At 44.0% G+C, this 15,961-nt stretch overlaps 1 protein-coding gene across 11 annotated transcripts in view; it reads left to right on the forward strand.

Annotated features, from left to right (window-relative positions):
- The window catches only part of NFAT5 (nuclear factor of activated T cells 5), a 56,717-nt gene that overhangs the window by 24,557 nt on the left and 16,199 nt on the right, over positions 1-15,961 (forward strand). For all 11 annotated transcript variants that reach the window (XM_078601818.1, XM_078601820.1, XM_078601819.1 and 8 more), the window contains 2 exons: positions 8,138-8,328; positions 15,687-15,859. In XM_078601818.1, coding sequence (XP_078457944.1) covers positions 8,138-8,328; positions 15,687-15,859 — 364 coding nt within the window. The remainder of the gene's footprint in view (positions 1-8,137; positions 8,329-15,686; positions 15,860-15,961) is intronic.

Raw genomic sequence — 15,961 nt, forward strand, 5'->3', positions numbered from 1 at the left:
TAAAAAGTTATCCAGCGTGCTACTGTGGTTATCGAGAATAAACCGTACAATGTATAATGACGCAATGCCCGATCCATAAATGAAGGAGACATCGCAGCTATGCACTCTGCTGCTCCTGCTGCGGTTATCTGGCTTAACCACCTGCATGTCAAATTGGAGGAGTTGCTCTGCATCTCCATCAGCCGTACGAAAGAAGAAGGGCAAAGCTAACCGAATTGTCGCCCTGCTGCTTTTACAGATGAATGGGCCTCTGTTAGCTGAGTGTGAATTTACTCGTACATTCTGGCTGGTAAAGTCGTAGGAGGTGAAGAAGGTTTAAACAGGGACATGGCTTCACAGCAGAATGCTGTACGCACAAGTGTACGCTCGGCTTAATTTTATTTTCTGACGAAAAAAATCCTTTCACAGTAGTTGTGTAGTAGTTTTGACATGTTATTTTAGTTGGGGAAGGTTAATAAAGAATCTATTCTGCGAGGAATTGGCGGAGGTGGCTCTGTGATTACCCCGACATGTGTGGCCAGTACACCATGCCAGGCGTGCAAAAAATAGCCCTGTGTAAGTCTGGTTGGCGCCACCACTGGCAACCCTAAATACACTTGACAGCATTAATGTTTTACAGAAACTCAAGCTGCCATTCCCTGTCAGAAGGTAAACATCTAGACTTTTTTTGCGCGTTTGTGAGCTTTCATGCGCTGGAACGTTGCAACAATTTCACCGTCACTCACGTTACCCGTGTGGCAACTGGTAAGCAGATGTTAGGAACAAGACACCCAAAAGGTCTTACATATGTAATGTTAAGATGAATATGAAGCCTGGTTATTTTGTGTGCAGTGATTGTATTACAGATCAGAAAATTGTAATAGTGGAGTGACTGTTGAAGAGTAGAGAAGTGATTCTATGTCTCATAATCAAAAACACATGACTGCCCGTCATATACTTTTGTGCAGAATTGTGGCGAGAGCCCAATTGAACGCCGATGCCCTTAAACTATTGCAGCTTGGACTTGCTCCCCATCACCCCTTGGGAATTCAAGGTGACCTAGAAGAACCCGACTTTGACTGCAGCCAAGTAACAATTGGTCCACATAAAAAAAAATTCTACACTAAACATTTAGCATGTCAACTATAGCCGGTCCGTGCCTTCCTTTTCCACAGGTAAACAAAACGTATTTCTCTGGAGTGCTTAACATACTGCTAATCGCTTAATTGCAAAACTCCTTGCGGTTGTTTTGCTCTTCACAAAAAGGAAGTGTGCAAAAAAGCATGGAGCAGTTTATGCTTGTAAATACTCTTGACATAAACAGGAACACATTGATTAGAGAATATATGCAGGTAAATACTATTTTAATTTTGACTGCGAACAAAAGTACGTAGGCTTGGGCAGGACAAGCCACGACAACCGTTGAAGGCTGATGTTAAAGGATAATGATGGCTTGGCAGACGAGGGAGGGAATTCACCTGAAATCCGTGCACTGCGGAGATGGAGCGTGTGTGTGCTGGGTCGGTCGTTGCAACGCGGAACCATGGGGGATGGCGCCATGGGCGAGACCTTCATCCAGAAATTGATTGATATGTTTTTCCTTTTGTGCTGGTGTATGCTTTGGATTTAAACTTACCGAATCTTAAGATCCCCCCCTCCCCTACTTTCTTTTTATCCTTGCCCCTTGGCCCACTGTTGCTACCTCTGAGATGTTTTCTAAAGGCCCACCAGCACCCGTGCAGTGTGCCTCTTCTTGGCAAATAAAATCACCTTTCTTGCATTGCAAACATTTTAAGAAAAGTTCTGCAAACATTTTACTGCATCCCAAAGCAGAAACTTGGCTGTGCCCTCCTGGCCAATCCGTAATTCAGGTTTTTGTGAGGTACAGCCTTCCAGCCTCTGCGGTAGCACACGCTCTGGCCGCTTTATTTTTGAAGCTCGTGCGGCGGCAAAAGCATAGCCCCGTGAGTTGATTCAGGCCAGCCTGGACCTCGACAAAAACAAGTTCCATTGCCAAAACAAGCCCCCTGCAGCCAAATCCGTAGCATAACTCCGCCATTCTCACGATCCCCATGACAGAGCAAAGCATTTAAATGATCCGAACCACCAGCTAATTTGTTATACCGTATTCTCTGGATTTAAAATATTATCTCTGGTTTTTCTTATTGTACTAGCTTGTTTGCCCGTCCTAGGACGGAAGCTGTCATATTTACGAAAAAATGTAGCAGAGTATAATTGTATCTTGTGTCAATTTAATGGCAGTGAATCTTGCACAAAAGTACGTCCTCAAACACTTCACTGCAGTTCACTGTAGCACTGTATTAATGGCAGTGATTCTTGCACTAAACTAGATCATAAAACACCTCACTTCACGTCACTGTAGCACTGTATATAACTGACCTTCAATTTGTTCAAATTCACTGCTCTGATACTTTATTCTCTTCTGCTTTCGGTCGCTGGGGTTTAAATAATTTGGAATTCGATACAATATCTGGAAAATTACCGAGAAATGTCTATTTTACCATAGTGTAAAAGCATAAATTAGACTTACCTTTTGTCTCAAGTACTGAAGAAATAAATAAAGACACCAAATCCACTTGGTTGCTGTGGAGAATTATTGATTAGATTCCCTTTCAATAAAGAAATGTCAAACTTAAAGCGAATTTGCAATTTCTTTTTTATTTCTGCTCGACCTGCATTAGTGTAAAAATCCATCCGCTCATGAATATTAATGACGGGAGGGGTGCGGCATGTGGAGGGACGTCACGCTCGTTACACACAAACAGACATTCTTGGCTCATATAAGTAATTTTAAAGCAAAAGTTGGGCGTGCCGTGCCACCAATTCGACGTGTGTTCTCTTGACCAGATTTGTATCGCCGCATTGACAACGGGCACAAGTTTTGGGCGTGTCTTACTTTTCCCAGTGTCTTATAATCCAGAAAATATGGTAATGGTGTGGATGGAGGAAAATATTCAGCAGTTAGCGTCCATTAGTTATGCCTTACAAATTGTCTAAATTCTGTATGCGCTTTTTTGCTTTGACGTACGCCAGTTTCGGGCACGTTACTGTGTAAACAGTTTAAAACGCATCAGCCGCTGTCAGGAATTAAAGTGTACACTGTATCCTATTCATTTCCATTAAGCTATATTGATGTTCCCCTCTGGTCACTGGCACTTTGAGCCGTTTCACTACAAAGGTTCACGGTTCGCCCTGAAGCTGGGTAGATTGAATGTGATTCTACTTGGCACTGTGCCATCTCATCTGCAGATCGTCCCGCGCTGCAATTGCACTGTCCCCACAAATCTGCAACCATTTGAAGGGGGGTGGTTATTAGGCTTACATTCCTTTTGTGCTTTTTCTTCTTCTAACTGCTGCTAAATTGGCTCAGTGTGTGGTATCATATGGTCGGCCTGTAAGCCTCAGTTGAGCTGAAGCATTAATATTTTAAACACATTTCCATTGGTGCCTTTCAGAGCCCCCCCCCACCCCCCGTGATCTCGCGTAACACACGACAAATGCGCGAACACAAACGCGCTTCACTTCACTGTCGGCGTACAGTGAGTTTTGAGAGTGCCACCGGCATTAGTGGTACATAACGATCACGCTGGAACACAACAGCTGGTGCTCTCGACACGACGCCTTTCTGCCATGTGATTAACGTGATACGGTCCGTTGTCCTGTAACGCGTAGTTTTCATCACGCGAGAATTTGATGCGATGTGATGGATTGAACGGAACCACGTCGCGCGAGTAGGAATCGGAGGTTCGGCTGCCTCGGCGTTGTATCACACGAGGCGGGATGTTTCTAGATGCCTCAGTCTTTGTCCAGCCTGCATACGCATCTCGCGTGCTTTACCCTATATTATTATTTTCGATAACGCGATTTTTGCATAAACGCGGTGTTCCTTGGGAACGCAACTACCGCGTTATAGCAGTACAGACTGTGTTATGGATGCATCCAACTGCAGTTGCTCGACCATTTATATTGTTATGATGTCCTTCTGTAAGCCAGCCTCTACTCGCAGTGAAACTCTCGTATACATTAACTGCAGTTTCTAGCCTTTGTTGTCCTTCCGCTTTCTTCACATGTTGGCGTTTTTCCTGCAAGCAGCTTGAATTCCCTGGCAGTTAATCCACCTCAAACTGATTTTAATTAAATACAAGTGTTTAGAATTATAACGAGAGCTATTAAAAGTCTGTGACTTAATTAACCTTTATTTGCTCTGTGCCATTGGAAGCTGGGTCATTGGATTTTAATGATTATTTAATCTCCCCCTTTGATTGCGTATGAGAAGGTTTAGTGCGCAAAAATGATGCATTGAATATAAATTAAGTGGTCCAGGAAAAGGACATGAGGTGTAGATATCACGTGTGTAGAGTATTTTTATTTAGTTAAATAAAATGATGGATATACTTCTGTTGTGGTTCGCAAAACATTTGCCCGATGTCTTCAGGAGGCTTTGTTTATATTAGTGTGGAACATTCTTATTCCACTGGATGGATTTGGCTGCTGCATAAGCGCACACAGAATAGTTCACTCTTGCTTGCGCTGAGAAATGTTTTGAATGGTGAAATCCACACACACGCAGGTGGCGTGTTTGTTTTGATACGGTGCCAGGCAGCACATTATTAGGGGCCGAGATGGGGGGCTACTACCACACGTGTGGGTGGACCTTGGACAGAAAGAGGCCGGTGGGCTGAACCGATGTATTCTGAAACTTTCGCAACGTTTATTCACAGTTGACTTTGGTCTGAAGGGCAGCGCACTCACGTGCAGCTCGCAATAAGCAAGACAGAAATAACAGCATGCGATATGGAAAGGAACTGCTCAATGACATCGGAAAGCTCACGAGCCTTTTGTGAACGTGTTTGTGAGTGAACCGCAGCTCGGGTCAGGTTGAGGTGAACCGACTCACTGCCTTCATAACAACTTGCCCTCTGCAAACAGCTCATACTTTGTAAATTGATACTGCTCTTTCCTTGACAGTTTTGTTTAGCCACACCCCTTTTTTTCAGTACTATTTTAAGTTTACCCTTGTGGGCTTGTCAAGGCTGACCGGTTAGCCGATGAAATCCACCCTTAATTCAGCGAGGCTCATGTTTGGACATGGCTCATGTTTAGACATGCTGCTGCGGGTGGTTTGATTTTTATCAAGAGGTGGGTGGGGAAACGAGTGGCGGGAATGCGTGCAGTGAGCTGCCAAAAAAGAACCCTTTAGAATACCTGTTGGTGAATGCATATACATTGTTGCATAAATATTATGCAATAGGTGTGTTAACTTCAGGGCTTTACAACCCCCCAATGCCTGGAATGATGACGGCCAAAATTACCGAGTCCTTTTTACTGTATTTGTATTACCTACCAATGTTTGTTATTACATTCTGTGGGAAAGGATTTCATGCCAATAACTGATAACAGATTTGCCATTAATTGCTCAGGCAAGTGAAATGGGAAGTGAGTGATACTGGCAAATTGGACTTCGTTTTAGGCCATTACTGAACCATGGAGTAATGACTCTTGGTGTTAAACATCAATGGAAACGAAAAGAGTACTAGGTAACCACAATGGCATGCCAACACTTTGACATTTTATTCCACACAATGAGGTCTGGGTTTTTTTTTGTGGCACATTTAACTTAATGACCATTAAATGTGTTCACTGAGAACTGTAACGAAGGGCTAGATATTTCTTATTGGTTAATGAACCTGTTTTATATGAGTATACAATTTTTGCAGCATCCTAAAGTACAATTTGTTGAAATTATATTTACTTGAATAAGCTTTTTTAATAATCCGTAATTCACTTTTTCCAATGATATTTTACGTAAAAACATACTATTGTATGTAAGGTTTCAAAGGTATATGTCAAGCCCTTTGTCAATCCACTGCTGGATATGGATCTCCCCCACACCCTGTGGTCATGGGAGTTATTTGACAATACTTTGCCACACATGTCGGTGAAGGTGGGGGAAGGTTTAACTTACAAAACTTAGATTTCAGAACTTTATGCCAGTCTTTGTAAATGCTAAAGGCATTTGTGTGGTCCGTCCGTGCTGGCAGTATTTGGAAACAAACCCATGCTTTATTGTTTGCATGTTCGAGCTTGGCTTGAATCTGATGGTAAGTGTGTGGGCGTGCTGGCGACAGAGAGCCATTGCCCCCAGCCTTGCCAAGCCAAGCGGAGGCCCACAAGAGGCTTGGCTCAAACTAAAACTTTTTCTATTCACAGGGAGCAGTGTTAACCCGAATATCTACAGTGGGGTTTATTTCAGACTTTTTTTTCAGATTGCTCCATTGGAATTGCTAATTTGAACCCAAAACTAAACTTTGTAATATAAAATAAAATAAATACCTCTTGTAATCAACCTGTTTATATTGTTTTCTTGGCCATGAGCAATCCTGCCAATTTTTTCTTTTAATCTGGCATCGTTGTTGGAAATTTCGATGCAACGTGTGCTCCAACATGCTGTGGACTTGCCTGCACCTACCCGGTGCGCAACTGAGAAAGTCAGATTTGGATGCCCTGGCCACACTTGCGCACTTTGTTTTTCTCACGAAGTACACCATTCCACTGGCACCCGAGCTGACCTGTCGCAGTGTCTAGGTGTGGTGTATCCATGCCTGGGATTGTCCTAACTTTGTTTTGTGACTCATTAAATGTTGCCGGACGAAACCAAACCTCCAATTACAGCCATTTCACACACGCAAGCAAGCAGCGTGGGGCCCATGGGCAGGGTCGATAATGCTGACCTAAGCATAAGGTGATCCCTTTTAACCCCATTCCCTTATTTCAGCAGACAACATTAATCATCTGTCGTTTTGTTTGACATTTAAGCTCATTCTTTGATGTTTCTCTAACATCGGTATTATTTCATAGTTTTTACTGTTGGCTAATTGTCACACATGCTTTTGTGTGTGCTGAACTTCACACGGTCTTCTGGCACTGGTGATGACCTCATTGTCACTTGAGCCGAGGAAAAATAATTCCAAGCATGACCCTTCAGCAGCTGAAAGTGGCTTTTAAATACAAACAATGGCTTTGCTGACCCTGAGAACAATGCCTCTTTATGTTTTGCACATTCTATCATTGTAAACTTTGAACTTTGAAAACCAAGCTGGTAACCCCTGATGTACAGGAGGGGGGGGAGGGGTGGGGGGATCAGAGGTGTATGAGTGGTAATTGAAGCAAAGAAAATAAAGAAGAAAAAGTATCACAAAATTTAAGAAAATACGTAGCTTAGACCTCTAGTGCTATGTCTGCATGTTGAGCATTGGGTTGAGAATCTAACGACAGTTGCTTTGGGAAGCAATAATCGATTCCAAAAGTCGTGGAATCAAATGGCATGCATGATTGGTTGAACGGATTGGCACGCTCGAACTTTCACACAGTGCGATTGGTCGAATGGACACAGGCACGTGCATGGCTGGACTGTATAAACATTTCGGTATGTGTGGAAAGACGATCATTGATATTTTATGATATGCATGTGTTTCGTAATCCTTAAAGACCCCCGAATTGAACAATCCTTGGTGTGTGGCAGTGGTTGCAACTTGAGAATCAATTTCTTTAGCCACGCAAGGCTATCCCGAAGGTCGCTGTGTTTTCACAGGCGTAGTCTGCAGTAGTTTAGTTGTAGGCACGATCTTGCAATTTGTAATCTAAATTAGTGTGTTGCGTGTACATTTTCAAATGTGGTCAATTTGGATCATAACGCCAGCACTTAAAATAGTCCTACTCTTTTGGAATGACATCACAGAATCCTTTAACTTCCGCTGTGAAGTAGATATGTATTTTATGGATAATACACCTGCCATATTAATAGGGGCGGTAAGCCGGATTCGAACCGCAAACCTCTGCAACAAGCGGCTAATGCACTACCGCTGGAATTCGTCACCGCCCCCGTAGGGGAAGCTGCGGTCGAACTGTTTCGGTGGCGAACGGAATCTTGTTTACGGGACAGACCGATTTGCTTACCTTTCCTATACTTTTTGCGCTCCTATCGTGTTTTTGTATTGTTGTTGTAACGTTCTCACCCCGTGCCTGTACTGGACACCTGTGGAAAAAAAGTTGAATTGCTCATCGGATTCCTCCCGTGTAAATAACTATTCCGATTCTGACGAACGCCGTTGAACGACCCATCCTTTGCCCGTTGCAGCTGGAGAGCTACAAGGAGCCAGTGACGCTGCAGGTGTTTGTGGGAACGGACTCAGGGCGGGTGAAGCCGCACGGATTCTACCAGGCGTGTCGTGTCACGGGGCGCAACACCACCTTCTGCAGCGAGCTGGAGGTGGAGGGCACCACTGTCATCGAGGTCACCATGGACCCAGCCAATGACATGACTCTGCCGTGAGTTTCCCCCCCTGAGCTGCGTCCCTCTGTCTGCCTCGCGTTTGTATGGCTCACCATCACGTCTGTGATTATGTTAATGTGCTTACCGTAAGGGAAAGGTATAAGCAGTTGCTGGTAATGGTAAAGGGACAAGGACTGAGATTTCTTACGCGTGCCCCTGCTGGTGTAATGGTCTCCTCTGCAAGAGGGAACTTTAGGATAGCACCTCTCGAAAGGGTATGTTGGTCTACTCTTCCATGCTGCTCCAGATGTCTTGGAAGTGGTGGGTGTGACCAACACTTTACCACGCACAACCCTGCCTTTGACCAAATTGCCTGGAATGGGTCTGGATCTCATTAGATTTTGGATGCTTAACAGGGTTCAGCCTGGATGGTTCTTGGATGGGGACCACCATCACAAGGGGGGGTGGGGGGGGTCATAGGTGCTTGCGTGGCTACGTGGTGGACAGTAGCAGGCAGTGCGGCAAACTCCATTGCTGTGCTCTACTTCGGTGCTTCCACATCAATGCTCCCTGCCTTCAAAACCGCACTGACCGGTACGGTGAAATATGGTCGAATCACGCAGATGACTCATTCAGCTGTGGGGAGGCCCTCATCCTATTCAACTATTTAACTTTTTTTTTATTTTACGACTAGCTTGTTTGCCCGTCCTCGGATGGAAGCTGTAATATTTACGAAAAATTGCGCAGAGTATAATTGTATCTTGTGTAAATTTAATGGTAGTGAATCTTGCACGAAAATATGTCATCAAACACTTCACTGTATTAATGGCAGTGAATCTGGCACTAAACTAGATCATAAAACACCTCACTTCATGTCACTGTAGCACTGTATATAACCGACCTTCAATTTGTTCAAATTCACTGCTCTGATACTTTATTCTCTTCTGCTTTCGGTCGCTGGGGTTGAAATAAATTGTAATTTGATCAAATATCTGGAAAATCACCGAAAAATATAAATTTTACCATAATGTAGAAGTCTAAATTAGACTTACCTTTTGTCTCAAGTGCTGAAGAAATAAAGAAAGACACCAAATCCACTTAGTTGCTGCGTAGAATATTTATTAGATTCCCTTTCAATAAAGAAACGTCAAACTTAAAGCAAATTTGCAAAAACATTTTTTATTTCCGCTCGACCTGCGTGAGTGTAAAAATCCATCCGCTCATGAATATTAATGACGGGAAGGGGGGGGGCTCATTATAGTAGTAATGTCAGGTCCACCGAGCTGGCCACAAATAATGATAGCTCAACGAATGTGGAAATTTCTAGCAGGCAAATTCTCTGGATGCACGTTTCATCCAGCAGTGGACTGACATGTACAATATAAAGGTGAAGCGGTGTGTCCTTGTGCCTTATCATGTTGCAGCTTTTCGTGTTAGACAGTCATCAGGTGTCATCACGTGCCTGCGGTATGTATTTGGCATGCGTTTGATATGAGAAGATTGGTAAATGTGAAAAGGTGTGCACTGTATTGGGGTATGTGGAATGAAGTTTGAGAATCCCTTGCATCGACAAATCATGCAACCGGTTCCTTCATGGCGACAGTCTACTGTGTGTACAGCACTTAATATGCTGTGTTTTTCAGGTATGTTTTTTTAGAGCCTTGAAAATGGAAACACATGCAATGTCGAATGAGCACCATATACAAGTAATCTGCAATCAATTTGTAACACTGTATTTATTGAACCTGGTTCATTTAGCAAAGAATGCACATGTGGTTAATGCAAAGTTGGGATATTGAGCCAGCGCATCAAGAGATTTCACTAATGGATCCTAGTCATGACAGGAACAGGGAACAACAAAATGCATTGTCCTTTTTCGTGACATGTTTTAAAGTGTAGTGAACCTAATGATTCACACAATTTGTGTTTGGCTCAGTCTGTGAGTTGTGGTATGTGTACAACCCTTTTGTAAATTAGCCCCCACATTCAGCGGGTCTCATAGGTTTGTTTTAACCGCACATCATGCTGTGCAGTGCGGGTTGGTGAAGGTGGGGAGCATATATTGCGAGCAAAGAAGTTCATTAAAACAATGGGGTTTACTGCATGGCCCATCTGCTGCTGACCACGTATCCCCACAGCAGCGTATCACACCTGTAATTTCACGTTGGTCGCCAATGGAAGCACTGTCCAGGCTTAAGAGTGCTTGCATAATATTTGGTGATATAGGGGTCATAGGTCTCGGTGGTTTGGTCATAGGCGAAAGCACTGTGGTATGGAGGTCCAAATTGACAGACTCACCCATTCCACCTTCGGCGTATCTATCATTCAGTGTAACAGTTGAAACTGATATTTGGGGGAAAAAAGCCATTTATTTTTTAGCGTGCGTGTATCACGCCGTAAAGCAGGAAGTGTAAGGTCGAGTAATCCGTTGCCTGTAGTCAGTGGTAATCCGCGCTTGTCCGATGTCAAATTCAAATTGTTCACGTTAGCGAAAGGGCAGCAGTATAAATAAACTTTACAGCTTTACTCGCCAAAATCCCTTAATGCTTCTCCACACTTTGTTTACACGCGCGGAGGCGGTGCTAACATGGTAGGTGTCAGCTTCGACAGGTTCGCACATCTCCTCCGGAGGTCCGCCTTTCGTGCTGGTTATTGAGCGGAGCAGGAACCTTGTAACCCCCACCGTAGCCAAGGTCGCCAGCTGTGCGCAATCCTAAATAAAGCTGGCATTAGGCAAGATTTGGAAATGACGCATTTTCATTATTGTTTATAAGCCCCGGGTGATGTCAGTGATGCGCTGAGTTGGAAACCGGTCAAGGACTTCTGGGTTAGCAGAATAAGCTCCTTTAAAATGCGGACAATTTCTAGCTATAGTGGTGGAGACAAAGTAATAATAAAGCTGTGAGTTTTTTCCCCCCGTCCATGGAGTCATGCTGATGTACTAGATATGTACACAGGATATTTAAGTCATCATCATCAGCCATGCTCGAAGCTGTCACCATTTCTCACAATCCTATGATATCCACCTAGCATCTGCACATAGGCTGATTTTGTCACTTCATCTCATCTAGGGATGTACTTTGAATGCGTTCCGTTCCCTGGCCTCCACACTGTCATTATTCTTCACCATCAGTCCTCACCGCTTGTAGAATAGTAATGTAATATCGCGATTGAAAGATCACTGAAATGTCACTGAATAGCACTCACCTTTGTGAGCTGGTCCAGGGCTACCTGTGAGATGGTAAAGTTGTATGCGTCTCACAGCAGAATATTTCCCTATTAAGGCTTTAAGACATTGATTAATAATATTAGAGAAAAATCCTAATCTCCACTGATTGGAATGGTGCGTGGAACAACGTTAAATGGCTGGAACGTGGCAAATAGTATTTGTTGGGCTATAATGCAGAGCCAAGGAGTAAGTGCTTTAGTCACCCTAATGTGTTTATTCCCACCATTAAATGTCGATGCTGTGGATAGCATAGAGCAGTGGCGTGCCTTTCATGTTTGTCTGGTTTGGCATTTGCATTGTGACCATTATGCTTCGCTTAAATGTGTGGACCAAGCGTGCAAGTAAGAGAAAAAGAAAAGAAAAAAATCAACTAGAGCGTGTGTGGGAACCGATTGAAAACCATCATGCTCTTGCACAAATTATGTGCTGTTGTAGCCAAGAATGTTTCCTTTAAACACTTCCATATGCGTATCATGCTGTCCATACAACACATATAGAACGTACAATTTATCTACGTTTTTGTTATTTTTTATTGCTCGTTTTGTGAAATAACATCAAGTGTCCTTGTGATTTTTTGTTAATTATTAATAGAATTTTCCCAAAAGTGTTCTCGGGTGTGCTTCGGGTACACAGGATTACATAATTGAGCTTACGAGGAAGTTATAATTATAACTTGTCCCACGTAAACCAATAGTCCACACTTTGCCGATGAGTGAGCATTTATGTATATTGTTCAGCTGTACTCCGTTGCTACTCTGCAATGAAACCACCTTTGAGTGCCAGATAGGCTAACTTGTCGGTGAAGTCTCACACCATTACCTTCAGGCCACCCGATGCCCCCTGGGAGAAATTTCGCATAAAATATTAATTGGAGTTATTTCCACGGACGCGTGTGGGTTGGCTTTGTGGGCGAGTGTGCGCCAAGGCCTGTTTGGGGTATCCCAGTTCTCGTGTACAACTGTACAGAGGTAAACAGCCACCATCATCGCTCGTTTCTACACTAGTTTTGTAGAATTTACGGCCATGCAAAAGAGTAGATGTAGAGCTGTCGCCTTTTGATAACACTGTGTAACAATTTTTTTATTTTATATTTCCTGGGTAGTAAGTGTTATTTCCTAATTGCTTATGCCTCAAAAGTACAGAAAGTTACTTATTCCCCACAAACTTTGCTTTTGTGACCAGGACAGTGATATTTTGAAATGTACCTATTTTCAATGAGAAACAGGCGAATTTGTGTCTTTTCGTTCACATTAAGTCAGAAAAAAACAACATATGAATCAAAATTAACATGTATTTATACTAAAGTAATACAAAAATGACGACAAAAGATTTAGAAGTGAATAGATGGAAACATCACAGCCAGTTATGACTTCAACTGGTTGATGACGTCCTTCCAATGATTACCGTGTTCGTGAGCATAAGGCAGATTTGAAACACGGGAGGACCAACACTTCAGCCGTGGCTGATTATTGTTTTTATGCAGTTGGCTCACACGAAATAGATGTCTTTGAGACGAAGGTACTTTGCAAGCCCACTGGCTATCAACAAAGATTCGTTCATGAAGCCATCCATATATAGATACAGACACAATTTAAACCGAGATGATGGGTACAAACTCAGCAATCATTGGAAGGACGTCATCAACCAGTTTAAGTGATAACTGGTTGTGATGTTTCCATCTTGTCACCTTCCGATGTTAGTTTTATTTTACTTAAGATGGGACAAGCAATTCCAGTCCTTGCGGTGTCGCCCCTGCGTTGGGCGTCCCACAAGTTGTTAATTTCTCCACGGCTCGTGCGTCTACCCTTTCCTTGCTCTCCGATCTCACATTGACGTAACCATCTCCGCTTGTGCTGGCCCCAGGGAACTTGTACCCCGCCCACTTCTTTCTGATACCAGGACGCTTGGGCTACGCCCATTTTAAACCTTTAAAACAGCTCGCCTTTAGTGGCTTTCCCCCCCTTTTTCCACCTGATGACGATCGCTTGTGTTGCGATCGAAACGTCGTAGTTTTTTGTTTATTTTTTGAACCCATGTACGTGACTTTACCGAAAGACCCAAAGAATATTAATTCCTGCAGTCACGAAAGCTTCAAGTCGAGATTTAATCTCTTACACATTAGTCATGGGTGAAATAAAATTATTTTTGTAGGATGGTACAGAGGGGAAAAGAGAGCCATGAAGTTCGCTATCCCAAGAATTTGGCAGGAACCCACTGACCACTCAAGCAACTGCTACTTCTGCATGGTGGACCCTTCCAAATGTCTGACTGACAAGAATGCACTTGCTTTCACGTATCCGGACCTTCCTTCATCCATCGCCCCGGTGCCATACTGCCATGAGCTCCCCGTACCCACTCCTCCGGAGAGAGAGAGCAGCCGTCTTTAGAAGAGAGCAACAAGTCGGAGAGCGAGGTAGACGTTGTAGATCCAGATGACAATTTCAGAGAAACCCATATTACCCCAACCAAAAAGACCTCAACGACTTGATCAGAGATCTTGGTCTCATCAAGTCCAATGCCGAGCTTTTGGCATCGAGGCTCAAGCAGTGGAACTTGTTGGATGAAAGTGTGCAAGTCGCAGATCAGAGGAAGCGTCGCCAACCTTTTTGCAGCTTCTTCGCCCGTCAAGATGGGCTCTGCTTCTGTCACAATGTGACCAGTCTGTTCGAGGCAATCAGAATCGCCTGTAACCAGAATGAGTGGCGCCTCTTCATTGACAGCTCATCCAGGAGCCTCAAAGCCGTGCTGCTCCATTATGGTAACAATTACCCGTCTCTTTCCCTGGCTCACTCAGTGTACCTCAAAGAGGATTACAACAGCATCAAGACCTTGCTGGATGCCTTGAAGTATGATGAGCACGGCTGGGAGGTCATCGGAGACATCAAATTGGTGGCATTCCTGATAGGTCTCCAAGGCGGTTTTATCAAGTTTCCCTGCTATCTTTGCCTTTGGGACAGCAGGGACACCAAGGGGCACTACCACAGGCGGGACTGGCCACAGCGGACCGAGTTCTCTGTGGGGAGGAACAATGTCAAGTGGGAGCCACTGGTAGACCTCCGGAAGGTGCTGATTTTACCAGTGCACATCAAATTGGGCCTTATGAAACAATTTGTCAGAGCTGTAGATATGGAGTCGGCAGCCTTCAAGTACCTTCAAGACTTTTTCCCGAAGCTGTCTGAGGCAAAGGTCAAAGCCGGTGTCTTCGTCGTACCACAGATAAAGAAGATCCTGGAGTGCAATTAATTCCCCAAGAAGCTCACTAGCAAGGAGAAAGCGGATTGGAACAGCTTTGTCTTGTCGCAGCGGTTCGTGGCTTCCTGGGCAATCACAAGGTCGAAAACTATGTGGAGCTGCAAGGCGAGCGCTTCCACCAGGATATACTGGACTTTGAACGCTGCTACCAAGAACAGTATAACGAGAACATGATGGGAGACTACCATTGGGGGCTGATTCGTGAAAGTGATTTACAGTATAATCGTACATCTCGAAAATGTACTCCCTTCTAAATATTTTCTAGTCATTTTTGTATTACTTTAGTATAAATACATTATTTCTATTCGTATGTTGTTTTTTGTGACTTTATGTTAACGACAAGACACAAATTCGCCGCTTTCTCATTGAAAATAGATACATTTCAAAATATCACTGTGCTGGTCACAAAAGCAAAGTTTGTGGGGAATGATATCCATTTTCTATATTTTTTAGGCATAAGCAATTAGGAAATAACACTGACTACCCAGGAACAAAAAATTGTGTTACATAGTGTAATCAGTCCAAACAGAGAACCAGCCTTTCAGCTCCTCTGGTGGGCTTTCTGGTTGAATACCACGTGTTTAGTCCGGCATGACGTCCCACGTTTTGCTTCATGGTGTTGGGGGAGCTTCTTCAGGAGTCTTCTCGATTTCCAATCAGATCCAAGGAGCAGCAACATTCTAGACCAGTGGTTCTTAACCTTTACTGCATCCTTGCACTCCTTTGGTTCTCAATTGTAAAACAATTGTAATGTTCATAAATAAATAACATAGGTTTGATGACACAAAGTATTTGTACTTAGGTGCCCGTGCTGAATGTGTTTTTCGATGATTTAATCTCAAAAAAAATCTGGCCATGTCTCGCACCCCCCCCCCCCACGTGCGCAACCATTAACCGTTGGTCGTCATCACCGCCCCCCTCCCCCCCTTGCAGCGTGGACTGCGTCGGCATCTTGAAGCTGCGCAATGCAGACGTGGAGGCTCGCATCGGTCCCGTGCGCTCCAAGAAGAAAAGCACGCGCGTGCGCCTCGTGTTCCGCGTCACCATCCCGCGACCCGATGGGCCGGCCCTCACCCTGCAGGCCTGCTCCACGCCCATCCTGTGCAGTGAGTGCCGACGCTGCACCCGACCGACCATACTCGGTGGCAAGATGTTACGTCCCTCGCCTGATCTACAGGAGGTAGTGGGTTTGATTCCAACCCTCACAT

This window comes from Lampetra planeri, chromosome 17, assembly GCF_965212315.1.
Source record: "Lampetra planeri chromosome 17, kcLamPlan1.2.h2, whole genome shotgun sequence".
In the NCBI taxonomy this organism is placed as follows: Eukaryota; Metazoa; Chordata; class Hyperoartia; order Petromyzontiformes; family Petromyzontidae; genus Lampetra; species Lampetra planeri.